This window comes from Dunckerocampus dactyliophorus, chromosome 13 (assembly GCF_027744805.1).
Source record: "Dunckerocampus dactyliophorus isolate RoL2022-P2 chromosome 13, RoL_Ddac_1.1, whole genome shotgun sequence".
Classification (NCBI taxonomy): Eukaryota; Metazoa; Chordata; class Actinopteri; order Syngnathiformes; family Syngnathidae; genus Dunckerocampus; species Dunckerocampus dactyliophorus.
In genome coordinates this window covers 22,191,674-22,218,868 of record NC_072831.1, presented here as the reverse complement: position 1 = coordinate 22,218,868, position 27,195 = coordinate 22,191,674, and the positions used below count along the sequence as shown (strand labels likewise).

The 27,195-nt window shown below is 37.9% G+C and overlaps 1 protein-coding gene across 1 annotated transcript in view; it reads left to right on the top strand.

Moving 5' to 3' along the window:
* The window catches only part of rnf144aa (ring finger protein 144aa), a 42,294-nt gene extending 18,912 nt beyond the window's left edge, over nucleotides 1-23,382 (top strand). The window contains exons 2-8 of the mRNA XM_054796767.1: nucleotides 3,576-3,726; nucleotides 3,917-4,021; nucleotides 7,652-7,712; nucleotides 8,588-8,804; nucleotides 14,205-14,352; nucleotides 14,705-14,794; nucleotides 18,196-23,382. Of these exons, the coding sequence (XP_054652742.1) occupies nucleotides 3,592-3,726; nucleotides 3,917-4,021; nucleotides 7,652-7,712; nucleotides 8,588-8,804; nucleotides 14,205-14,352; nucleotides 14,705-14,794; nucleotides 18,196-18,327 (888 nt within the window). The 5' untranslated portion in view covers nucleotides 3,576-3,591 and the 3' untranslated portion in view covers nucleotides 18,328-23,382. The remainder of the gene's footprint in view (nucleotides 1-3,575; nucleotides 3,727-3,916; nucleotides 4,022-7,651; nucleotides 7,713-8,587; nucleotides 8,805-14,204; nucleotides 14,353-14,704; nucleotides 14,795-18,195) is intronic.
* Nucleotides 23,383-27,195: the final 3,813 nt, after the last annotated feature.

Here is a 27,195-nt window from a genome sequence, read left to right as displayed (position 1 = left end):
GCTTCAATATTTTCAACAACGATTTTGGCGGCGAGACTGGTGATTATCAGGTCGGGGTTGCATTTTCTGTTCCACTTTGCATGTGTATATGGACGTGAAGAGGTTTAGCTCTGAGCGTCTGCTGCCTTGCTATTTACTTTTTATCGTTAATGTCTTAGTAGGAAAGACAGTTGAAAATACATACAAGAGTAATTTATCACATTTTCCAATCATCTCCAAATGCCCATCCTTATCTCATGATACTGTCATAATTATTATTTTTTTTAAAATCTTAAATAACAACCTTCCATGTGATGTTGTTTTTAAACCGCAAAAGCCACACACTCACAAAGCCATCTTTTTAGCCTCTTGGCCTCAGCCCTCGATAACAAATTGCCATTTAAGCCTTCGTTTATGAGTTTGGTGCCTACATAATGGAGAGTCGTCTCCGGTCACTGCTTACCATTTAACGTGATGGATGCTGACGAGATGGATGAATGCCCTGTGATTTGAGTGAGTCAGACACGAGGTGCTTCTCATTTTGCCTTATTTGTCCTCATGCTTTTTTTCTTACTCTTGTCCTCCTGTTTCGTTTCTTCACGTGAGGTTTGATGAGACGACGTGATGGAGGAGTAATGAAGGGAATTAGATTGTGTTGAATGCGTTCTTTCCGTGGATTGTCAGGTGTCCAGCTGAATCCTTGGTGGGCTTGGACCACTGTCCGCATGAATGTACTGTATTGTGGTGTATAAATATGCATTTTTACCTATTTATTTTATTACTTCTTTGAATGAGGCAAAATTGAGTGCACTACTTGGCTGCAACCAGCAGAGGCACTGTTGATTCAGGGGCTGTTGAGCTCCATTGATGCCACGGTAGCATTATTTGGCACTATACAAGAATGTTACAATGGAACCTTGGTTAGCGTACACTCGGTTAGCTTGGATTTAACCTTGAAATTGTATGGCAAAATTTTGCATGCATTTTGCGTTCTGTACAATATGGCACGCGTCTTGTGTTATTTAATACACTACAAGAGTCCAACATAAAAAATAACCAACATAAAAAAATCTGCCATTATTCATAAATAAATAATAAAGACTTCTGAATTCCAAACAAAAATTCTGAGCATAGAATATCCGACAAAAAAAAATATTTTTGTATAGCAAAGTCAAGAACAGCTTTCATGGAAATATAGATTACTGTACCGGCAGCTCTGATACAAGAATAATGCTTTCAGACTTCAGTATGTTATGAATAACCAAAAAACTAGGCTGCCCTTATTCACAAATAATACAAAAATACAAATGAATAGGCCACAAGAAACCAGCATGCCTCTGCAACATTATTGAACAGCTCCGCCATATGCGCACCCGTATGGATCTCATTCATTCCTTAGCTTCCAGTCATTTGTAATCTGTTACAGTGACATAACAGCGCCTTTTTCGAGTTGGGTGGAAAATTAGTTATCACCTGCTCGATGGTTCTCTGGCCGGCAGCAGCTTCAGCTGCCTGTTTGTCCTCCTCGTTCGAGTGGAAACGTGCTATGTGGTTTTTCATATTTGTTGTGTTCCCAAAATATTTTAAGTGCTTCCAGTGAGTGCGCTTCAGAGTTTACGCTCAGCCATTCTGGCAACGTCTTACATTGAGGTGCACCACCATAAACTGTCCGGGCGGCACTTCCGCGTTCCGTCACTTCGTTGAGTTTTTTTTTTTTTGGTCCGTCAGCATGATTATTGACATTTATGAATCAATTAATAATCGTCACTGTCCGGTTTACGATGCATCTAAGAATCGGTTATTTCCCCCAACCCTATTATATAGTATTATAGTCACTAATAATAAAAATAATGATAACTAAAACAATCTTCCTAAACAATTGATCCGTGCCCTGTGATTGGCTGGCGACGAGGGTGTACCCTGCCTCCCGCCCACATGCAGCTGAAATAGGCTCCAGCATACCCCCCTCGACCCTAGTGAGGACAAGCGTCATAGAAAATAAATGAATGAATGAATAATTTATTCAAATAAATATTTTTCAGCATTGGTGGAGTTTAACGATATGTTGAATTTCATTATTGAAATTATTACCACTTTGTATCTGTATCCTTTCTTGCTAGTTCTGTTAGTTGCTGGGGGGGAAGAAATTCTGGTAAATGTGGAGAATGCTGCCTCTATTTTCCAAATTATCCCTTCAGTCGCTAAGCTGTGAAGCGAGAGCTTGGTAGTGTTGACGTTGCACACAGGAGACTACTTCATGGGAAAAAAAATTTAATAAGAACCGTGGGTGTGTGGGTGCTTGTCACTCTCAAACGTAGAGTGAGGCGACGATGACGGAAATAACCCTGTTCAACTCGCGGTGATGCGTGGGGAATAAATAGAGTAGATGCAAGCTGTGGTGAATAACTCCATGAAAGAACACAAAGGCCACTTGGAGATTGAATGATCCGCGTCAGGTTGTTTGTGTGCCCAGACCCACATACACCCGCTAGAGGGAGTGCATACTGGCACATGGAGGCCATACACACTCTTATTATGTTTTCTTGAGGACATTTTCGAAGTTGGATCATATTGTGATCTAACTTTTCCACTTTGGGTGATATGATTCACAATCATAGCCAAATCATACCATTGCGAAATTGACTGGAATATTTCATCCATTGAGCTCCATAGTGGCTTATTTCTACAAAAACAATTACAGTATTCCCTCATTTATCAATTCCAGAACCCGCCGTGATAATTGAATTTCCACAGCGCAGGATTCTTTATTTATAAATCAAATATTTTTGTAGTAAGATCATAGAAAACCTGTTTACGACCTGCTAAATATGGGTTTTAACAATATTACTGCAAATATGAAGTAACACCCTTATAGTCACTTTTCCAACCATATTAGACGTCGTTCCTTTTTAACTTCCTGTTTCTGTACAATACTTCTTATGGCTTTTGTCTCATCAATGTGACATTGCTGACACCTAGTGACCAGTGTAGAATACTACATATCATCGCAACGTCTTTGAACGCATCTTCTGAATGCCTTATATTTGTATTCCATTTTATTTAGCCATTTTTATGTTTGGAAAAAAAAGTAAAATTTGCTTAAATATGCATATTTTTGGACTAGCGATCGACCACATTTGATCACGAAACAGCGATGATTTATTTATATATTTTTGAAAAACCGGGATAGAGTGAAGCCGCAAAATTCAAAGTGTGAAGTGGCGAGAGATTACTGTAGTGGTGAAATGTTAGCTAGCTAGCTAACACAGTAACGTTGATCAACATTATTGCTGGAATACTTTTTTCCTGGTTATTTTCCTGTTTTTTTTCACTTGTTGCTGGGCAGATTTTCTGTCTCAAGCCTAACACACAATTTGTATGTTTGTGCCAGCCATGCTAATGTTGTTATTTTTGCAACAGGGAAAGTCGGCAGGAGATATACTCTTAAAACAGGATTATATTTACACAATTGAATCACAAATCTACATTAAATATAAAGTACATAGCGGTCTATGTCCTCCAAAGGCCTTTGACCTTGTTGGCATAAGTTCTTTTTGCTGACACTCACGGCTTTGCTCCTTTCCTGTGTGCCATAGCTCTGTGGCGTCGAAAATGACCACGGCACGGTACCGTCCCACCTGGGAGCTGGCCGTGGACCCCCTGGTCTCATGTAAGCTGTGCCTTGGAGAGTTCCCCCTGGAGCAGATGACCACCATCACGCAGTGCCAATGTGTCTTCTGTACACTGGTGAGCAAATAACTAACCTCTGTCACCAGAGAAAATGGAGAGCCATATTAAAAATTCAAAAACCTAATGTTGGTTTGACTTTTTTAATTGAACCATTGAAATAAATACATTTTTCAATGATATTCTAATTAATTGAGATTGTATTTATCTTCTCAGTGCATCAGTCTGACTGGATGTTCTTTCTTCACAGTGCCTGAAGCAGTATGTGGAACTCCTGATTAAAGAAGGCCTTGAAACTGCAATTAGCTGTCCTGACTCTGCCTGTCCAAAAAGAGGACACTTGCAGGAAAATGAGGTACTGGGACTGTGTCGTTCAACCATATGTGGTGACTCATAGGCAATAAGACCAACATGCCCTGCAGCCGGCTCATAAAATTATATCTACGATGTCCCTTAATGTGGTTTTGCAAGCTGTATTTTCCATAAACAAATAGGCATGTCATTGCCGTGAACAATGAGTAAAAATGTGCACCACATTTGCACATGAACATGCATCAAATTTCCCAGAAATAATCAAATTAGTGGTGGCTTAAACACTCTAGTCTCTTTCAAGACGCACACTGCTCTTGTCAATATGTTTATTCCATTTTAATGAGCGATCCTGTGCTGAGGTCTGGTGGGGAACTCGGAGAAGTTTGTCTCACTGTTGCTTGTGCGTACTCTGAAAGCAACACCTGCGCCTTATATTTATACACAAACACAGGATGGTCCTTTCATTACTTAATAACCTAGCTGTTTATGCTAGGTAAGGGCTTGGTCATTCAAAATAGTGACTTTCGGTCATTAAGAATGAACCTCAAGTCGAAAGTCTTCTTGAGTATTACAATTTGGAATTTGACCAAAATTTTAAAGGGGACCTAATATACTAATTTGTGGGCCTTTTGTATAGAGTGCTGGACTCGAGCAGCTAGAGCAGCTACACACGATAACCCGCACAGAAAGCTTTCTAGATCTGCACAGACTCCTGCAGTGTTTCCTGCCTCCCGCCCAAACGGTCTGTGTAATTTACTCCACTCCAGGTACGCCTCCGGCCGAGCCCACTCTACTGTGATTGGTCACACTCCCAAGCGCTCCCGAGGACTTCCGGACAGCTGCTGAACCCCTTTTGTCCGATTACTTACACAAAATAAACACAGTTAGGACACTGATAAATTGTTACTTACAGCTTGCTCTTCTGACTCTTCAACACACCCAATAACTTTGGAAAGGCGTATGACTTCAGCAACAGTTTGGTGGATAGTCCAGCTTTATATTGGCCCATGTTCACAAAACAGTCCCGTGTGAAATGCCGTTGCTGGCCGGGAATCAGCAACTCCAACCACTTCTGCCTGATGCTTGCCTCTTTAGGCACATCCGAACAAACATTTCCTGGGAGCCATACATGCTAACAGTGAACAGAGCAGAGCTAACTTTTTGGTACAAAACCTTTGTTTCGGTACAGTCGCATACTGATTTCCCAAGGGTACACATTCAAATGAGGGACAGGAAGTATAACTGCCTCGCACCAAGTGTGTACTCAGTAAAAAATAAAATAAAATAAAAAAATACAGTGCAGGCCAGCCTTTGCCTAGCAGGAGTCATGGCTAGCGAGAAAGTCCCAAAGGGAAGCCGGATCCTGGAGACCTTCCTCAGCCTTTAGAGTTTCCTTTTTCGTCCACTGTTGCCTTCTCGGTGAAATACGTAAACGGACAAAAACAAGTGGATAAGACGAAAGCAGTTTGCCGACATTCAGTAGAGATCCGAAACTGGACTACATCTGTCGGAGGGCCCTATGAAATCCATTTGATTTTTTCCCAAATTCCGTTTTTTCTGTTTAAATTGTTGGAATTTAGTTGTTTGTTTTTTTTTACCTTTTACACTTGTTTTACCACCATATAGTGTGTTATTTCCGTGTCACTGAATAAAATGTCTGTTATTTAATTGCAAAAATCCTTCCATTTATTGATGCTATACATCATTGAATAATTTTGCCCAGTATTTCAGAAACGGATGTAGCTTGGCTAGCTAATCTAATGGGATGTCCGCCTCTGCACACATTGCTACAAAATCCTCAACAAACTGTAAGAAAGACAAAGTCCCCGATGCGATTCCAATCGCTTTATAAAAAGTGGTAAAACACAACACGCTGTAAACACACTCATACAGTACACACACAGCCCCACTAGCATGCTCTGCTAAACTAAGCTAACCCAGCCAGCCTCCATTCAGGCTCGGTAATGAGGAATGATTTCAAAGTTTTTTTGCCAACTTAGCCTTTCAGTTGGCTCCTTCGACATGTTGTTTAGTTCGGAAGAGTGTTTGTAAGGAGATGCCACCACGAATGAGCAATCCACTGGGGAAATATCTCCCCACACAAACGTTCCTTCTCCTCATGATGACAGCATTTCATTCACATCATGTCAATTTCTGTGAGATTCCGTGAGATGTTTAATAGTTTATTGCGTTTATATTGGCCAATTCCGGAATTCCATTAATGTGGAACTCATGGAGCCCTGACTATGGAACTATTAAAAGGTGTGCTTCAAGTAGTACGGAACTTTAAAAACAATTCAAAGTTGCCTCCTTCAGTTTTTCTCTGTGCTATATCTACATTTTATTTTTTTATCTGAGAAATGTATTTATTGAAACATTTCTTGCCAGCTGTTTGAAGTTTCATTTTAAAAATCATCAAAGCTGATTACACTAAAGCAGTTATATATAATAGTATATGTTTAAGAATTTTGTTCCATTACCGTACCGAAAATGAGCCAAACCGTGAGCCTTAAAACGAGGTACGTACCTAACCGCGATTGTGGCGTACCGTTATTCCCCTGGTATACAGTATATAAAAACCTCTTGCACGATACCTCATCAATGAAGTTGATCCAGTAGGTTTGCTTTTTCTTTGGCTTTTTTGTAACAACAATTCCTGCAGTTAGGTTGCGGTCATGCATGGTGTCACACTTCAACAGATATTTCTAGTTTCATTAGTTCCAGTGGGAGAATGCAGAAGAAAATAGGAAATGTGGAGACTGAAATACAAATTTGAGGTCAACCAGGGTCCCGGAACAGATTGTGTTTGATGTCATACGTTCCATGATCCATTATCCAGTACATTACAAAATTACACTAATTTGCTATGTCACCTACAACATACAGCTAAGATGTGGATGTTTTAAGATGTATTGCGCCACACTGGAGCATATTTAATGTACAAAACGTATCAAAGTGACCCTTGTATATTTCAGTTGTTTAGTAATATACTGAACAACTGAAAAGGTTTGGACAAAAAAAACCACACCGGTGGAATGTGATGGAATGAGGTTCCCTGCCAGGGTTTGGCAACCTTTATCATCAAAAGAGCCATTTTGCCTCCTCTTCCAGTAAAAACAATAAACGGCCAAAAAAACCTGTCTGCAACCGCAAAACATTACACAACTTTTAAACTTCAAAAAAGCTTTTCAGTTTTACCTGTCCTTACAACATAATTCAACTAACACAAGTGCAGAGTGCATGTGTAGGCCTACTTTGAAATGATTTAAACACTAAACTATGTAGGCCTTTTTGAGTCGTTCCCATATTTGTATCAAATTAAAAGAAGACTTAGCCTCAACAAAGAGGCTGAAGAGCCACGGGTTGCCGACCACTGCCCGAGGCAGACAAAGTTAGCATGTCCATAACTCTTGAGTCTCCAATTTGCTAAGCTAGACTGTGTTCACATGACATGTGTGACGTGTTCATGTTACTCAATCTGTAATCTTCCTTGTCCACGTATTCTGTGTTTTTCATGACTTTATACCTTATCTATCGATTCCAAATGCTGAGATTTTTATTGTGCTATTACTCTAGAAACTTGGCATTCTGTGTATCGAATTGCTTTTAGCAGCCTCTGTCTATAAATAAGCTCAGCGACCTCATTATTTCCTCTTGTCTTCTGCCCTTGTAGATTGAGTGCATGGTGGCCGCAGAGATGATGCAGCGATACAAGAAGCTGCAGTTTGAAAGAGGTGAGTCAATGCAAAAAAAAAAAAAAAAAGAAAAGAAAACGGGTGATGATGTCCTGCTTCAACGGGATGATGGTGTGTGCAGCGACGGCCAATCAGATAATCACGTGGACCCCTCTGCCCCCTTCCCAGTGCTCCTCCCTCCTGCTAGTGTATTGCATGGCGACACACAAAAGGATGACGACAATGGAGGCTTGCAGCACGTGTAGCTGCACTGAGTCAATCAGTTACACGCTTTGAATGTGTTTGCTGGTGGAGTACACGCAAATCAGGGCTTCAGCTAAGAGAAGAGCTCAGCGGCATCAATCATCACGCTCGCAGCGACGTTCCATGCAGGATGGAAACTATAGAAACGTCATCCTGGAGTGAGCACTAATAAAGTGCTTAATATTTAACAATCTACACACATCTACTTCGATAGCATTCGGTGCAGGAAATATGACTGCTGCTCTTGTTTGTCTCACTGACTGCTTTAATTGCGCCCATTCTTATCAGCACATTTGCTACCATGGAGAACAGTAACCAAGCGACGCAATCATGCTTTAATGGCACTCACCCTGCAGGTCGTCCGCCTACACGCCGGAACACAATGTACATTGAAGTCGGCAGTCTACAAGAGTACTTTTTTTTTTTTTTTTTTTTTTGCAGAAGAGCTCAGAGTAAATTGTCATTTTACTTCCTAGGTAGAGCATTTCCACACTTAATTATCCACGTGTTTGTAGTTCTTGTTAATAATAGCTGATATTGATCTTTTGGAACATATTTTAGCACACAAAGGTTTGACACTCCATTTGACTCGGAATATAATAATGTCAGAGCTACAAGTAGTATTTTAATCATGTGCCAATGATGCCATCCTACATATTTCGTGCCATTAGAGGTGCTCTTGGATCCTTGCCGGACGTGGTGCCCCTCCTCGACCTGCCAGGCCGTGTGCCAGCTGAAGGAGGCCGACTCTCCAGCGCTACCCCAGCTGGTCCAGTGCGCCGTTTGCGCTCTGGAGTTCTGCTCGGCCTGCAAGGCCAACTGGCACCCGGGTCAGGCCTGCCCGGAGAATAGCCTTCCCATCACATCCTTCCTACCGGGAGAGAACAGGTATCGTTTCTTATGCGTTATCTGATGTCACATTCTTGCAGGCTTGTGTTGTGATGACCCACTGTGACGGGGGCCTTTACATATTTTAAACATGATCAAACAACATAACATTGACCTAGTTTGCTCAATGGAATTCAACCTGAATTCCATTTTATCAGCATCGAGTGTCAAAAGAATTACGACTATGACAACAACCTTGCTTTTTTCACAATACAATACAATTTATGATCTATTTATGAACTTACGATTGAACAAAAAACACAGTATCTGTTGCTTTAGGAATATACTGTCGAATTAGCCACCCAGTAAACTGAACAAGATGACATTTGATGAATTTTAAATGCATTTCATGTTAAAACAGAATTAATGTTGCTGTCCACTACGGTTGCACAATTCCAGGATGTTTTTTCTCCAAGTTGCAAATGTTCCAAAGGAATACATGGGAATGCACAGGAATAAGTGTCTTGTGTTTTTGAAAAGCGCTCTATGAATTATTGTTTTTTATTAGCAGCAATAAACTGGAAGTTTGCACAATGTGTGTCTATAATGGAAACAGATTTGATTGCAGCTTTTTCAGCTACTGGGTACATCTATTGAATGTATTTATTTAAAGGTTAACATGAAAATAAATAAATCAGGCAATAAATCAGTAGTTAGGACAAAAAAGTAGTCAGATATTGAAAAAAAAAAGTTTCCTTCAGACAAAATTTGTGTTACTGTCTTCCTTTTTACACTTACTTATTTACACTTACACAAAATCCTGTTCATTCTCATGTGAACTCTCGGATTTGTTCAACTGTATTTTTCTGAAATTCTTTACACATACTTCCATTGGAAGTTGCCAGAAATGTTCCTTTGCAACCTTACAATATGGAAGCATGTACAGCGGCACGTCGGTTTTCGTTCATTAATTTAATTCAAAAGGTCATAAAAATCAAAAGATACAAAAATAATGTCAATCCAATTAATCCCTTCCAGACACCCAAAAATATTAACAAAAAAATATATTTTATAGACACTAATTATAGTTTTACATCTAGAAAACAACACAAAATAAATCATAAACATTTTTAAGTACTTAATTCCACATGTGTTCATTCAGCTTCAGTTTTGAGAATCTACAACATAAATAGTCATTTTCATGACGTAAATAGTCTTGACAATGACTGTTTACGTTGTAGATTTGATAGGACGTCAAGAAAACGAATTGAATGAGAAGGCGTGTCCAAACTTTTGGCCTGTACTGTAGGGCTATACTTGGTCTTGACATATTGACAAGTAGCGATCGATACTTTATACTGTGCCCATCTTCTTAGCTTTTAGTGCCATTTGTCAATACATTGCTGTATTCGTGATGTGCATTCATAGATTTAATCCGACAGCAACAATAAATAAGAAGACATAAAAGAATATGTTGCAACGACAGTACAGTCCAACCTGGGCACGGTGCCCACTTCGTGCATAGAGGGGGTTCAGAAAGGGGCTGCCCCGAGACACACAGCATGCTGCTGACCTATTTCTCTGTGCTATCCTCTTACTGTGGAAAAAGTCATTAGGCTTGTAAGGCTTCCTCTATAAGAGGCCACCACGGAGAGGATTAACAAGTCTACTCTTAGACTTCACACTTGTTGACTGCATACTCATGCTGCTTTGCACACCTGACCTTTTATTGTGACGTTTAAGTGCACTCTGAGGACAAACCAAAATGATTTACATTATCGAGGGCTGTTATGCGGCATTATTTGACACGCCTGTTGATCATAGAATGTTAAAAGCTGCCAATCAGATATTGGACTGGCGTTTGTAGAGATAGCTCCACAAACAACAGGATGTGGAGCACGCACACCACAAAAAAGTGGAGCAATCCTGTTTTGCAAGTTCACGATGGCCATCGGGTGTCACATGAGCACATGCACGCAGAGAACGTCAGTAACTCGCTGCAAAGATCACAGATGAATAGTTTAACTGTTCAGTGATGATGAATGGGGGCTGTTTGCCTTTGATCAAAGATAATATTGGAAAATAATGATTAAACTATTTTGTAACTCCTATTTAGTGTCGTTACTCGACCTCAATGTTTATAGTTTCTATATTATTTCTTTACAATTTAGCAAAAATGGTGAATCGTTTAAACATTATTTTTATATGTACAGTCATCTTTTGTTTATTGGTTACCGAATTATGATTCCTTATTTATAAATCAAATATTTTTGTAGTTAGAGCATAGAAAACCTGTTTTCGACCTTCTAAATAAAAATTTGAACATTATTAGAGCCCTTTAGACGTCAAATAACAGCCTTATAGTCACTTTTCCATGCCTATTACTCAATATAGTAGACATAACATGAGAAAATAAGACATATAAGACATAAATAAGGCATAATATAGACTCACATGTTAGCATTGAAAGACTTCCTTGTTCTATTTTTAGCCTCTGCTGTAAAATACTACAGATCACAACAGTCCATCTGGCTATTTTTATGCTTGAAAATACTTAATTTAGGACAAAGAACGGACAAAGAGCTTTAAAAGTGAATAGAAGGATTTGGAGAACAGGGGTGACGTGGTCACGGAGGCGGGTGCGTCTGAGTTGGCAGGCTGGGGAGTTCTGAATATATTGAAGTTTATTGAGGGTTTTGAATGGGAGGCCCTAGAAGATGTTATTACAGTAGTTGAGCCTGGTGGTGACGTGGAAAAGGGATTCATAGTGAAGGGCAAAGACGGGCGATGTTTTTAGGTGGAGGAAAGCAGTCCGGGTTAGGAGAGGGTGCTGTCGAGGAATGTGCCAAGATTACGAACGTAAGGTGAGGGATTGAGGGAGGTGTCGATGGGGAGGGAGAAGCTGTTGGCTGTGTTTGTGAGGGGTTTGGGACTCGATATCTGATTTGTCTCAGTTCAGTTTGAGGAAGTTGAGTTGGACCCATGATTTTATTTTCGAGAGGCTGGAGGGGTGGAGAGTGGTGTGTGTGGAGGCAGGGATAGACTTGGATATATCCTTGGCGTAACAATGGAACTGGAGTCCAAGACGGCGGATGATGCTATCTAGAGGAAGCAAGTACAAGATGAAGAGGAGGGGTCCAAGCACCAATCCCTGGGGAACACTTTGAGACAGGGGGCCAGTGGAGGAGGAGCAATGGTTTGTGTTGATGAATTGATGATGGCCGGTGAGATATGACAGAATCCAGGGGAGTGCAGCTCCAGTGCTGAAGGGTGGATGAAAGGCGGGAGAGGAGGATGGAGGGACTGATAGTGTGGATGGTGGGGTGGTCTGAGTCCGATGCGATAAGAAGGTTTTGTGATTTTGAGAAGAGTTATTTCAGTACTGTGGTGTGAGATTGAAATGGTTCAAATAGGTTACTGGAGTTGAGGTGGGTTTTGAGGTTGCTTGATGTTGATTGATACTTGACATAAATGGTATTATTAGGGCTGTCCAAACCTTTCCTACAAAGGGCCTCGCTTCCTCACTATAGCACGGTTTAAAAAAAATAAATAAATAAATGATCATGAATGTGGTCATGAATAAATGATCGCTGTTTCGTGGTTCGTGGTTGACTGTGGCCTATCATTGTGGCCATGTCAAAAGCATTGAAAGACAAGTTAATGTAATGTATATTCTGGTCACTAGGCATCAGTAATGTTATGAGGTTGGCTACTGAGCCAGCAGATCCGAGCCGACATGACATGGCTGAGATCGAATGAAAAAAAAAAGAAGGTTCTCCTCTCTTTCCGTTCTTCCCCAGTATGTTTGAAACACTTTCTTAAGTTTAGAATTAGTAAATTGGAGAGGCTAACTAGTTAGCTCGCTGGCTTGCTATGCTCGCGGCTGCTGTTTGATTCAGTGTGGACACAATCATGTGAGTGACGCTCGGTGATGATGATCATCACGCTTGTACTGGATGGTTTTTATAGAAAATTATGGATTTTTGTATATTTAACACTTATTTTCTGCAGTGATCCCTTAGCCTGCGCAATTTGATCTAAACAAAGAACGATAGGAGTGTAAAAGTGACTATTGAAGTGTTATTTCATATCTACAGGTCTCTAATAATGTTAAATCCCATATTTAGAACGCCATAAACAGGTTTTCTATGTTGTAACTACTAAAATATTCCATTTATTAATATTGAATCCTACTTCGCGGAAATTCACTCATCGCGGTCGGGTCTGATACCAGTTAACCTCGACAAACGAGGGGCGACTGTATCTCATTAATAATGAATTCACTTTATCTGTAGAATATGCCGAGGGCCAATAAAAAAAAGAGCTGAGGGCCACACCAGGAACACGCCTGATTTAACTGAAAGTTAGTGTTTGCACTGCATTATACAGTGTAGGGGTTTCTAATACTGTGGTTTGCTTAGTCATCTCTAAATCGCTTAGTAGGATGAAGTGCAGTCCTACAGCCACAACCAAAACATATCATTACAGTTAAATCTCTGTGACAGCATCTATCAAAACTAAGCGTTTAGTGTATTTCCTCAAACACTGGCCCCTGGCCTCTCCACAAAAGGGCGGCTCTTGTTTTTCCTCACAAGAAACAAGACAGGTGGTGACTGTTATTATCTCGGTTCAAAAACAAGCTTTGGTTATTTGCTAAGCTATTTCAACTGTGTTGCTAACCAAAACAGCAGTACTTACCAACGCAAGCAAGCAGTCTGTCAGTTTAATTGACGTTTACCAGCTAATAAATGATTTTCACCTTACGTGGAGAAGGTGTCTTTTCCGGTGGTTAACGTCCTGTCTGCCTCCTATGCTCGCACCACTGTTTTTTGTTTATGCGTCCATTTTTATGTTGGCCCCGGAGGTTCTTTGCACGACATTCTTAGTTCAAATTATGCCTCGGCCCAACCTGTGCATCGTATTGATGTCTTAATTCCATCTTAATTGTTTATTTGTGCAACTAAATGAGCAAGTTTCCAAACCTTTGAGTGTTACTGTGTTTATCATACACATATATATTAACCATATTATAAACAAGTATTTTTCAACTGAACATTTTACCCTAAAGAGATGCCTGTTCCTCTGCAGTTGAGTAAATAAATGCACTATGTCACTATATGAGGAAATAGGGTATATATTTGTAAAGGCTGACTGTTACTGTTTTTATGTGTACATACAGTATATATTATTAAAAAACATAATAATATGTAAAAAAAAAAAAAAAAAAAAAAAAGGATATAAAATACCTTACCCCCAATAGATGACCAGCCCTCTCTGCAGTTGAGCTTGAAATAGGTGCAACTCTACAGTCCTGCGTCTCATTATCTTATGCAAGTGTACCTAATGTAGTGGCCTGTGATTTTCGTAGTTAATTACATAACCGGTAGAGCATGGACTGAGGTGCTGTGTGAAGCTTGTTTCGAGCGTGGCTCATGCGAGCATGTCTTCTTTTGGTTGCAGCCCGTTCTACAAGAACGAAGAGGACGACGCGCCCATCAAGCGCTGTCCTAAATGCAAAGTTTACATCGAGAGGGACGAGGGCTGTGCACAGATGATGTGTAAGAACTGCAAGCACGCCTTCTGCTGGTACTGTCTGGAATCCCTCGATGTGAGTCGGCCCCCGACGCCCCCCTTTGTATGCTGTAATAATTGTGCATTCAAGCATTGTTTATTTAGGAAGCTGCAGCTTAATAAGGAAAGGAAATGATGTAATTGCATGTTTTTTTTTTCCCCCCTCATAAATCCATCACGAGACTCATACAGATGCTGCTGCTTCTTATGTAATCTCAGTTGTACAAGCACAGCCATCTGGGTCACCCGGGTCCTTTTTAAAGTAGCCATTTTTATTGTCTTGCACAACAGCTGCCCACGCCTTTAAAGACTGTAATCCGTATTGTGTGTGTGTGTGTGTGTGTGCGTGTGTGTGTGTGTGTGTGTGTGTGTGTGTGTGTGTGTGACAGGACGACTTCCTCCTGATCCACTATGACAAAGGGCCTTGTCGAAACAAACTGGGCCACTCCAGGGCATCTGTTATCTGGCACAGAACCCAGGTGAGAAACACTGCTCCCCTGGCTCGCACTCTTACTTGAGACCACAGTGTGGCCAGCCACAGCACATGTGCTGCCTCGCTCTTTACGCCTGACACACACACACACACACACACACATATGCATCATGCATTCACTCACTGTTATCTTGAGAGTACAATGGGGAAAAGGACAGTTTGCTTTGTGTCCCGCCGTCTCCATCCTAAGCCTATTATGTGCACCTTTTCAAACATCTGCAAGGTTTACGTAACCAAGGTTATGAAATACATCAAGACCACCGACATCCATGAAGGCCCAAACGTTTTCTAAATCATGCACATTAATCTCAAATTAAAATCAGGTTAGGGTCTAGCCAAGGGAACAATAATAAAGCGCAGGTCACCACTAACTTACTACTTGCTGGTTCACAGAGGATGATGTAACACGTTTTAAATGAGTAGACGGTGACGTTTTCATTCTAGGGAGGACTGTTCCATGACTTAAATGGCAAAAAAGTTCTTAAAAAATGTCTTGGATCTGCACCAAAATGTACTGGGTTCTTCCACTGCCCGCCCCAACAAAAACTTAGGTGTATTTTCCCCCCACTAATTCACAAAGTCACTGACTGGCTGAGTAATGAACCAACAAATGAACAACGTAATCTGATGAGAGTTGATATATGGTTCCATGCGTCCATGTTAAAAATGTTATTTGTTAAAAACTAACTGACCGACTGCTCTTATTTGTAAAAAAGAAAATATGAGAAATATTACATAAAGTCGTTTATCGCAGGTGATTGGTTCCAGACCCAACCATGATTAGTCTACTTCCGTGAAGTAGGATTCCTTATTTATGAATGGAATATCTTTGTAGTTAGAGCACAGAAAACCTGTTTACGACCTTCTAAATACAGGTTTTAACATTATTAGAGCCCCCCACACATGAAATAGCACCCCTATAGTCACCTTTACACTCATATTACCCAATATAGTAGACATAATGAGAGCAAATAAGCCATTTAAGACAAAGACTTGTGCTCGTGTTGCCATAAATGTGTTCCTTAGGGGGGCAGACAGAATGGCAGACAAAACACATCAGGGGTTCGGAGTTGAGTTTCATGTTGCTGTGGTAACAGTAGCCCACGTTTTTATTAGGCTTTATTGTGCCTTGTGAGATAATTGAAATCTGTAATGAAACATGTTTCACCGATCAAATCTGGTCAGTGTGTGTCTCACGGAACATTACAGTAACGTTATTGACACCTAGTGACTAGCGTAGAATACTACGTCAACATCTTTGAATGCGTCTTTTGAATGCCTTATATGTGTATTTTAGTTCATTTAGCCATATTTCTGTCAAAATAATTCATTTAAGCAAAAAAAATATGTAAATAAATATGTATTTTTTAACTGATAAAAGGTCGTATTCAACCATGAAACAGCATGATTTGTTAATTTATTCTTTTTGAAAAATCGTGATAGAGTGAAGCTGCGGAATTTCAACTGTGAAAGTAGCAAGGGACGACTTTTTAACCATGTTTTGTGTATTTTATCAAACGATCCAGCTAACATGCCGAAAATGCTGTTACTCGAAAGGAACAAACTCATTTTAACTAACTTGTTAATGAGCAAACTAAGCTGCTAACCACAGGTAAGAATTACACATATTTACATATAAATATAAATGTTAATATAATTTACATATAAATCTTTTGTGAAAGTCTTTGCACTAACCAGCTAACGCAGCTAACGCAGCTAAAAATGCTGTTATTTGTTAAAAATACGGTTAATATATACTTTTTTGTTTTTCTCAAAAATTCTTTTGTGCATTTTAACTGACTAGCTGACATGCCTAAATGCTATGTTATGTGCTTTGTTAACTAACTTTTTTAACTAACTCACTAGCTAATAAGAAAACTCACTAGCTAACCTCCTATCATCTGAAAAAATGCTGTTTTCTGTTAAAAATGTTACATTTTTTGGCATGTCTCGCCAACATGTTTTTGTGAATTTCTTTGCGCTAATTAGCTAACCAGCTAAAAATGCTATAATCAATGCAATTCATATCCAGGTGTATAGGAAGTTGCAAACAAACCAAAAGACCTATGATCAGACACTTCTTAAGATTGATATCCTTCTTATTTAGAGAAGATGTCTCCATAGAGTGTTGCCTCCTTCTTTTGTCAACATTAGCATACAAGGTGGCATCTGTTGCCCAGTGGGGCAGGCTGAGTCACACAATTACACTTCAGCTGGTGGGGAACAAGCTACAGCATCACTGGTGTGTGTGTGTGTGTCTTTGTTTGGCTGTCCTCATTTCACCCCCCACTCCCTCATAAATATAAAAGAGGCACTAGAACAACCTTGCAAAGCTGACAACTGCTTGCATCTCATAACTTCCATTCATTTTGATCCTGTGTTACATGTGGCCTTTTAGTTGGAGCGTTAACAACCGTGTATGTGCGTGTGAAGTAATAATCCAGTTAATGTTTTCACTAAATAAACAAGACTTATTTGGTTAGTGATGAACAAGAAATGTGCCTGACCGCGAAAGAGGAGCAATGGCATTGTGGTATTTTCTGTGTGCCGTTGCATGTGACTGCATGTCGTGTGGTTTGTAGCGCTGAACTGGCTGGTGTCTGTCTCCCCCTTGTGGTCATGTCAAAAACAGCTCCCCCAATTGTCTGCATACGTAAGCGTCTCGTGAATCCATGTATTCAAAATGACAAATACACGCATGTTAAAAAATATGTTTTTAACATGAGAGTTAAATTGAATAATCGGGATTCGAACTAATATTTGTCAAGAAATCATTACACATTCTCCCACATTAGTACATTTCCTTCGGGGATTGAAATTAATGTAACAAAAAGAAAAATGAAAATTTCTGACCTCTGCTGGGCAGTGTGTTGTACTGCAACGCTTTGTTTCCACAGGGAATTTGATAAGTTTGAGAATTTCTTCCATTCTTCCAACACGCTAAAATAGGGTTTCACTAAAATGGCTATTTTGTTTATTATTTAAAAAATAATATTTATGGAGTTGCACTAAAATGTGAAAATTCTTTAAAATGTTTCATTGATTTTGCAAGTGGCCGCACCGTGGCCTGGTGGGTAGCATGTTGGCCACACAGTCAGGAGATCGGGAAGATCTGGGATCCAATCTCCGCTGGGCGTCTCTGTGTGGAGTTTCCATGTTCTCCCTGTGTGTGGGTTTTCTCCGGTACTCCAGTTTCCTCCCACATTCCAAAAATATGCATCTTAATTGGCATCTTAATTGTCCATAGGTATGAATGTGAGTGTAAATGGTTGTTTGTCTATATGTGCCCTGCCATTGGCTGGCGACCATCGATGGCATCGTAATATACACGTTTTATAAGTGTGGCCACGGCCTGAGTCGAACTGACCGTCTGCCGATTTCTTCCAGGTTGTGGGGATCTTTGCAGGGTTCGGCCTGCTCCTGCTGGTCGCCTCCCCCTTCCTTCTCCTGGCCACACCCATCGTCCTGTGCTGCAAGTGCAAGTGCAGTAAAGGCGACGACGACCCCTTGCCCACCTAAAACGCCGCCGCTGATGATGTGCAAAGCCACTCGAAAAGGAAGGGGTCATCTTTCCCCTCCTCTCTTCTTTTCACACTGTTGTTTTGTTTTTTGTTTTTTCATTTTCTGGGCTGAGCCTGCACGACGGCTGCTTTGGGATCCATCGCTCTGCATGGTAGATACGCAGTTTGGCCCTAAAGAGGGGTGACAAAATTGGTGGTTTAAGGGGGAGCAAGTCAGCGCCGCTTCGAGTGGCTTACGAGATACTTGTCTCGTGTATGGACAGAAGACTGCTCTTATTGTACGCCACCGACCACCACCACCATGTAGCTCTACAGGATCAGTCCAGTAGCATTAGAGGTGCACCACGCATGTTTGGTGTTGACTCGATTTGCACACATGATATCTGACTGTGATAGAGACTACCCTCCCTTGATGATGTCACTGTTTTATAACCTCACGCTTTTAAATGGAACTGAGTCTACTGTCCGTCTTGTACTTTGTCGGAAACCTTTATTCATTTAAAGGGGACGCCCGCTCTAATGTATACACCTGTGGAGTGGTGCTCTCCTTTAAATTAAGCAAAGCCAATCAGAGAACTTTTTTTTTTTTTTTTTTCCCTCAGAGACGTTTCTCCTTTAATACGCCACCGACTACTCCAAAGTGGTGGTTTTAGCCAAAATAAAAACAAATAGCCTTAAGAATTGAGAATAGCCAGAAGCAGGCATCCCCCCCCCCCGTGTCCAAATAGTCATCCCAGGGAAAATGTGTACAAAAAGCCCTGACGATCCTATGATGTCATGCATACGTCATGCTGTTAATAGCCATACAAAACTGATGTTCTGTCGTATTATTACCAAGGCTTTGCATTTCTTAAGTCGTTTCAGAGTCCAGTCGGCCATCACATCTTCACCTCTTGGAGAATTAACAAATAGCCCCAAATTGCAAACTTGCATATGTTAGTGGTCCAAACTTGTGTCCGTGTTTTGTTTTTTCTTGGTAGTGAACAAAACCTCCAGCAGGAAGCAGCTGCTCCCTTTTAAAATGGGAGCAACAGAAGAGCCTGTACAGTTATTGATATTAATGAATGTTCACTTTTTTGGGGCATATTGCTATGAAGCTGCTCTGATCTTTATCACTTTATCTATGCAAGTTTGTACATTCTCCTCGTGTAAAATGCGCGCCAACAATTGGTCTGGAACAACAACAGCAACAACAACTCATGTCCAGGTTAAAGAAAGCTGCAGAATGTCATCCACGCATTTGCATATCATGGGCATAAATGTATTTCCTCAAATAGTGGCCTCCGCTCAAATAAACACAGCAAATCACGTGACGTCCGGAAAGCTGATGTTTCCCCTAAAAGTGACATTTCAGGTTTTTTCGTTCACTTTCATTGCATCGAATCTTCAGGCCTAACCATAGACATGTTTATTTTAAAATATTTTATTTTTAATATTCTTATTTTAGATTTTTTTTGGGGGGGAAACACAGAAATATACAATATTGTCCAAAAATCCAGTTGTGACTAGGTCAATGAATATATATATTTGAAATTTAACCCTTCAAACATTCTGGAGACACCTGGTGCCATTCGTTTGTTTTGTTTTTTTTATGTGCAAGTCATTTTGGTTGTGTTTTTTGTTAGCTTGAGGATATAAATGTAAAAAAATGTTTTTGAATTGTCATCTCCTGCTGCTTAAATTAGGTTAAAATAGCAACTCTACACAAAAATGTGATGCATTTGTTCATTGTGACCAAAAATGTCCCATTGAATATGGCATTTTTAACCTCGCGAAACTGATGAAATCTTTAATGTTAAGGTCTCAATTTGGAACACAGGCCTTCAATTCTTTTATGCTTGTTTGTTCACCAGAAGGTGCTGCTTTTTTCCCATTCAAAGCATGCAGCAAAATACCAGTTTTCTGCCTGGCGACTGAATAAGTGTGTCGCTGTTGATGTTTGGAATGGTGCACATGTAAGACAGAAGTGGATGTGTGTTTTCACATTAGATAAAAAGTGAAAAAATATAAAGTGGTTATAATTGTTGGAGTTAATGGGACTAAATCGGTCCTTCGGGTAAGGAGTGTTAGTGTACTTTAAATTCCGGTGTGTACGCACCGGTGTTTAACCAATACATTTAGAGAGAAAAACAGATTTGTACATATATAAGCCGCACCGGACGATAAACCACACGTGTCCACGTCATAAAATGACATATTGTGGCGCGCACGAGTCCGTGAGGACCAGGTAGCTCTTTCTTTGGCAGGAGCCAATCACAAGCTATGACGGAACTCACGACGAGTTTGTCAACCCATTGGAAATCATTGCTCAATATAACCTTCTGACTCACGGTGTCATCTTAGAAAGAACCCTAAAATCGTCACACAGCAACTAAACACTGAAAACGTAGATAGGAAATACACAAGTACTAATATGGCATTAGAATAAAAAACAACTATTTTAACTTCATGCATTGCTTCCCAGGAAAGCAGATCATTGACCATGAACGGGGCGCTGCAATGATTCATTCAGCTGCCTCTGTCCACAGGGAGGCATGATGAGCTCCCTCTGGACAATGAATCATTACCGTGCCTTGGCAGCCATAGCCAGTGGGAAGCAATGCATGGTGGGAAGAAGTTAAAACAGTTGTTGTATTTTATTCTAAACTCATACTGGTGTTGTGTGTTGTGTATTTCTTACCTTCCTTTTGAGTGTTAAGTTGCTGCGTGATGATTTTAGGGTTCTAAGATGACACCATAAGTCCGACTGTTATGTTGAGTAATGACCTTCTGTGATTTCCTAGTGGGTTGACAAGCTCGTCATGAGTTCCCTTCTAACTTGTGATTGGCTCCTGCCAAGGAAAGAGCTGCCAGTTCCTCACTGACTCGCGTGCGGCACAGTATTTAAACGATTAGTAGTAGTTCTGAAGTAAAGGAGATGTCACAAGATTATAACCATATGACCATAAATTATTGAAAAAATTATATATATATATATATAGATATAGATATAGATTATAATTAAATGATTATTCATAGAAATGTACAAATAAAGACCTTACTCCTTGGAGATGCCTGACACTTGCAGTTGAGTAAATAAACTCCGTGGCCACCATATGAGGAAATACAGTACATGAAAAACAGGAGATGTTTTTTTTCTGTTTTCTTTCAGATTTTCTTTGCTTTCTCAAGAGTTGAGCAGTTTTAGTCCCAGCGAAGTGATCCAAACCACCATAAAGCAAGAACCCTATTGATCTTAATGGCTTAAAGGCTACTTATGAATCAAAGGGCCCATTGAATGTAAAATAACATCCAATATGCCATGTGTAGGTATTTTTGTTCAACCAATCTTCTAACCTTTAAGTATATTTAGCATATGTTTAGTGCTAAAGTAAGGAGGTTTTAGACAATTCTTTCTTTTTCTTTTTTTGTGTGTGCACTTCTTCAAACTGCGCACAAAGATGTAACTGTGAAATGAAAATAAAAAGTCTAATCATTTAAAAATATACTGTATATTATAAAACTGCACTCACAATATGTCATTTCCAAATTTAATGGAAAATAAAAAGAATTAGCAATATATAAACAATTAAAAACAAATTCAAAATAATTAAAGCAAGCACAGTAGTTTCATTGTGCCCTCGAAAACAGAACTCTTGAATGATATAAAAATAAACTACAAATATAATTTCAAACTGCACTCAAAAAAAAAAACAAACAAGCAAACATAACTCACTTAATTCCATCCAATTTATTTTGCGTGACCTAGAATATTCCTCAAAGATAGAAGATCTTTAATAGTATCCACTACTGCGCTGGGACTAGAAACTGTTTAAAAGTCATGTGTAAAATACAAGAAGCATATTTAATCCTTTCATAATTCCGTATGTCCACTGTTAGGTTACATTATTGCACTATTTACGTTGTCCATTTCTATTCTGGTGGAGTTCATGTAGCACTTGGGCTGAACGTGTGGCTACAATGACCAAAAACAGCATGATGACCAGTAGCTATTTCAAGTTGAAACGTAGCTCCAACATCTGCAGCTCCCTCTTGGTCCCCACATAGCGTTCTTTCTTCATGTTAGTAGCCTTAAGTTTGGAGTATCTTGTAGCCCTTTTTACTCTCCTACATATAAGCATGATCAAACGACATTTGGCACATTCTTTTCAACCACCAAATGTTGTTTTTATGACCATAAAGTTGATTAGATTCTTTTTTTTTTTCTTTTTTTTTAAGCGACAATCGTGCCAAGCAGATTTCCTGTCGAAAGAGGGCGGGAGTTGTCTACTGTATGTGCATTTTGACCATGTCTTTGTAATGTAATAGCAGTTTTTACAGGGCGGGAAAAGATCCTGATGCTTCTTCAATGTGAGCGCTGCACTGTATTTGGGTTTTCATTGGTTATGTTGTTAATATCGAGCTGTCATTTGTGCGGTGCCTGGTGTGTTTCATGGTGATAGCTTTCAAAAGATACACGTGTACTTTTTTTTTTTTTTTTTTACTTTACATATCAGAAGAATAAAAAAAACAAGAATGTCCCATTTACATCTGGAACAGGCACTAAATGACTTGAAATAAAACAAATGTTTCTGTTATTATGAGTTTGTTAATGCCATATTCATTTAATACGCATCAGAAGTCCAAAGGCAAACTCTTCGATGGCACTGCAGAATGACTTGCAGCTGATCAGGTTTTCACATTAATGAGAAATCAGCACAGGTGTTAATAAGTAAGGGCTTAAATGCAAAGCAAACCAAGTGTTTCTTGCCCTCAAAAGTCAAGAGATGAAGCTATTTGTATCAGAAATATCCTCATATTTTAGCATCTTTTTAAGGAACTTTTTCAGGCATATGTTGTGCAAACTTGGTGGGCCTACCTCTACCACCTGTATGTTACTTTTGTTTTATTTTAAACACCTGTGTCACATTCTGTCTTTTTAAGTCGTTGCTAACAAAAGATGACATTGTAAAGTGACATATTTGTATCAGTTCTGTATGACTTGGGTTCAGTATATATCTACAGTTCCACTAACACTGTGATACCAGCTATTAAATGTTGTTTTCTTGTGTTATTCGCGTCTGTGTTGCCGCAAACCAACCTGATGACAATACAACGCAAACTGAAGTTTGGCGCCCTCTGGTGGGCAAATGCATAATGCAACTCAATATCAACCTCAATTATTTTCTGGCAGAAATGTATTCACGCAAAAAAAAAACAGCAAAAATTGAAAAGTCAGCAGTAATTTTTGCAAAAATAAAGTCAAAATATTAACGCAAAAAAGTTGTAATTGTAATATGAGGAAAAATAACATCCTTTTAGTGGCATAAAAATTGTCAAATATAACAACTTTATTTTTGTAAAGGTGTATAAACATTGTATGATTTTGTCATTTTTGGAAAATTAGGTTGCAGAAAAAGTTATAATATTGTGATGACGAGAAGAAAATGTACAAGACGAAAGTTACAATAGTTGGGAAAGAACGACAGAAATGGAAAAAAACAGCAAAACAAAGCATTTTACCAGAATAAAGTCAAAATATTAAGAGAAAAAAAAAATTGTAGTCTAACAAGAAAAAAGTCACATTTTTACGAGAGTAAACTCAATATGATTTTCAAATTTAGAGTTGAAACATTAACGATTTTTTTTACATTATTATTATCTTATGACAAACAAAAATTTGGCTTGGAAAAAAAGTCAAAATAATCAGAAAAGGAAATTTATGAATATTATTTTAGAAGAAAGTTGAAATATTTGGAAAAAAATATATATTGAAAAAATGGGGAAAAAAAGAGCAAGACCAAAGTTCATACCCATATTAAGCTTTTCCACCTGTATCACAAAGCTCAGGATTAAATTAAAGCCAAAATATGAACGCAAAAAAGTTGAGGAAAAATAACATCCTTTTAATAGCATATAAGTTATAAATACAAGATACAATATACAATATAAAGAACAACAGAAATAGGAAAAGAAAACAGCAAAACAACACATTTTACAGTTCTCGTAAAATATAAATATAAAGTCAAAATATTAACAGAAAAAAAGTACTAAAAGTATTAAAAGTAAAAAAAGTCACATTTTTACGAGAATAAACTCAATATGATTTTTAAATTTAGAGTTCAAACATTACTAATTTTTTTTATTTTGTAATGTTATGAGAAACAAACAAAATAAAATTTGCCTAGTAAAAAAGTTATAATTTTATGGGAATAAAGTCAAAATATTCTGAAAAGGAAATTTATGAATATTATTTTAGAAGAAAGTTGAAATATTTGGAAAATAAAAATTAAAAAATGGGAAAAAAAAGGGCAAGACCAAAGTTCATACTAATATTAAGCTTTTCCACCTGTATCACAAAGCTGACGGGTAAAAATAAAGTCAAAATATGAACACAAAAAAGTTGTAACATTGTAATATGAGGAAAAATAACATCCTTTTAGTAGCATAAAAGTTGTATAAGTATAACATATATAATAACTATAACGACGTTATTTTTGTAAAGGTGTATAAACATTGAATGATTTTGTCATTTTTGGAAAATTAGGTTGCGGAAAAAGTCATAATGAAGAAAATGTACAAGACGAAAGTTAAAATAGTTGGGAAAGAACGACAGAAATGGAAAAAAAAAACAGCAAAACAACACATTTTACGAGAATAAAGTCAAAATATCAGAAAAAAATGGTATTCTAACAAGAAAAAAGTCACATTTTTACGAGAATAAACTCAATATGATTTTCAAATTTAGAGTTGAAACATTAATGAAAAAAAATGTTTTTAATGTTATGAGAAACAAACAAAAATAAAATTAGGCTGGGAAAAAAGTCAAAATATTCTGAAAAGGAAATTTATGAATTTTTTTTAGAAGAAAGTTGAAATATTTGGAAAAAAAATAAAAAATGGGAAAAAAAGAGCAAGACCAAAGTTCATACTAATATTAAGCTTTGAGGGGTAAAATAAAGCCAAAATATTAACGCAAAAAAGTTGTAACATTGTAATATGAGGAAAAATAACATCCTTTTAGTAGCATAAAAGTTGTCAATTATAACGACGTTATTTTTGTAAAGGTGTATAAACATTGGACGATTTTGTCATTTTTGGAAAATTAGGTTGCGGAAAAATATATAAAATTGTGATTACGGGAAGGAAATGTACAAGACGAAAGTTAAAATAGTTGGAAAAGGAAAACAGAAATGGAAAGAAAACAGCAAAACAACATATTTTACGAGAATAAAGTCAAAATATTAAGAGAAGAACAATCGTATTTTAACAAGAAAAATGTCCCATTTTTACGAGAATAAACTCAATATGATTTTTAAATTTAGAGTTGAAACATTAAAGAAAAAATGTGTGTTTTTTATTGTAATGTTATGAGAAACAAACAAAATAAAATGAAGCTGGGAAAAAAGTTCATTTTATGGGAATAAAGTCCAAATATTCTGAAAAGGAAATTTATGAATATTATTTTAGAAGAAAGTTGAAATATTTGGAAAAAAATAAATAAAAAAATTGGAAAAAAAAGAGCAAGACCAAAGTTCATACTAATATTAAGCTTTTCCACCTGTATCACAAAGCTGAGGGGGTAAAATAAAGTCAAAATATTAACGCAAAAAAGTTGTAACATTGTAATATGAGGAAAAATAACATCCTTTTAGTAGCATAAAAGTTGTCAAGTATAACAACGTTATTTTTGTAAAGGTGTATATACATTGAATGATTTTTGTCATTTTTGGAAAATTAGGTTGCAGAAAAAGTTATAATATTGTGATGACGAGAAGGAAATGTACAAGACGAAAGTTACAATAGTTGGGAAAGAACGACAGAAATGGAAAAAAAACAGTAAAACAACACATTTTTAGAGAATAAAGTCAAAATATTAACGCAAAAAAGTTGTAACATTGTAATATAAGGAAAAATATCATCCTTTTAGTAGCATAAAAGTTGTATAAGTAAAACATATATAATAAGTATAACGACGTTATTTTTGTAAAGGTGTATAAACATTGAATGATTTTTGTCATTTTTGGAAAATTAGGTTGCGGAAAAAGTTATAATATTGTGATGATGAGAAGGAAATGTACAAGACGAAAGTTAAAATAGTTGGGAAAGAACGACAGAAATGGAAAAAAAAACAGTAAAACAACACATTTTTAGAGAATAAAGTCAAAATATTAAGAGAAAAAAAATCTTATTCTAACAAGAAAAAAGTCACATTTTTATGAGAATAAACTCAATATGATTTTTAAATTTAGATTTGAAAAGTTAACGAAAAAAATGTGTTTTTTAAAATTGTAATGTTGTGAGAAAAAAACAAAATAAAATTAGGCTGGGAAAAAAGTCAAAATATTCAGAGAAAAAAAATCATAGTCTAATAAGAAAAAAGTCACATTTTTACGAGAATAAAGTAAAAATGTGTTTTTATTGTGTTGTTATGAGAAAAAAACAAAATAAAATTTGGTTGGTAAAAAAGTTATAATTTTATGGGAATAAAGTCAAAATATGTATTCTGAAAAGGAAATTTATGGTTATTATTTTAGAAGAAAGTTGAAATATTTGGAAAAAAAAATTTAAAAAGGGGAAAAAAAGAGCAAGACCAAAGTTCCTACTAATATTAAGCTTTTCCACCTATCCTCAGTGGGAAAAAAATGCACCCCCCCGGTTTATGTCAAATAACGACTCATCAAGCAGCTGTCAATTTGAGATTCACCACCTTAGATTTATTTCAGTGCGATAGATTGAAGCAGAAATGTGCAATTGCGAGCGGCCCCCTCGAGAAGGGAGAAGAAGCTCTGTCCCCCCCTCTTGTTTCCGCTTATAGAAACAGGCCTGCTCAGGTCAAGAAGGGGGGGTCTCCTTTGAAGTCTCCATTTGACTTAGGTTCCCATGG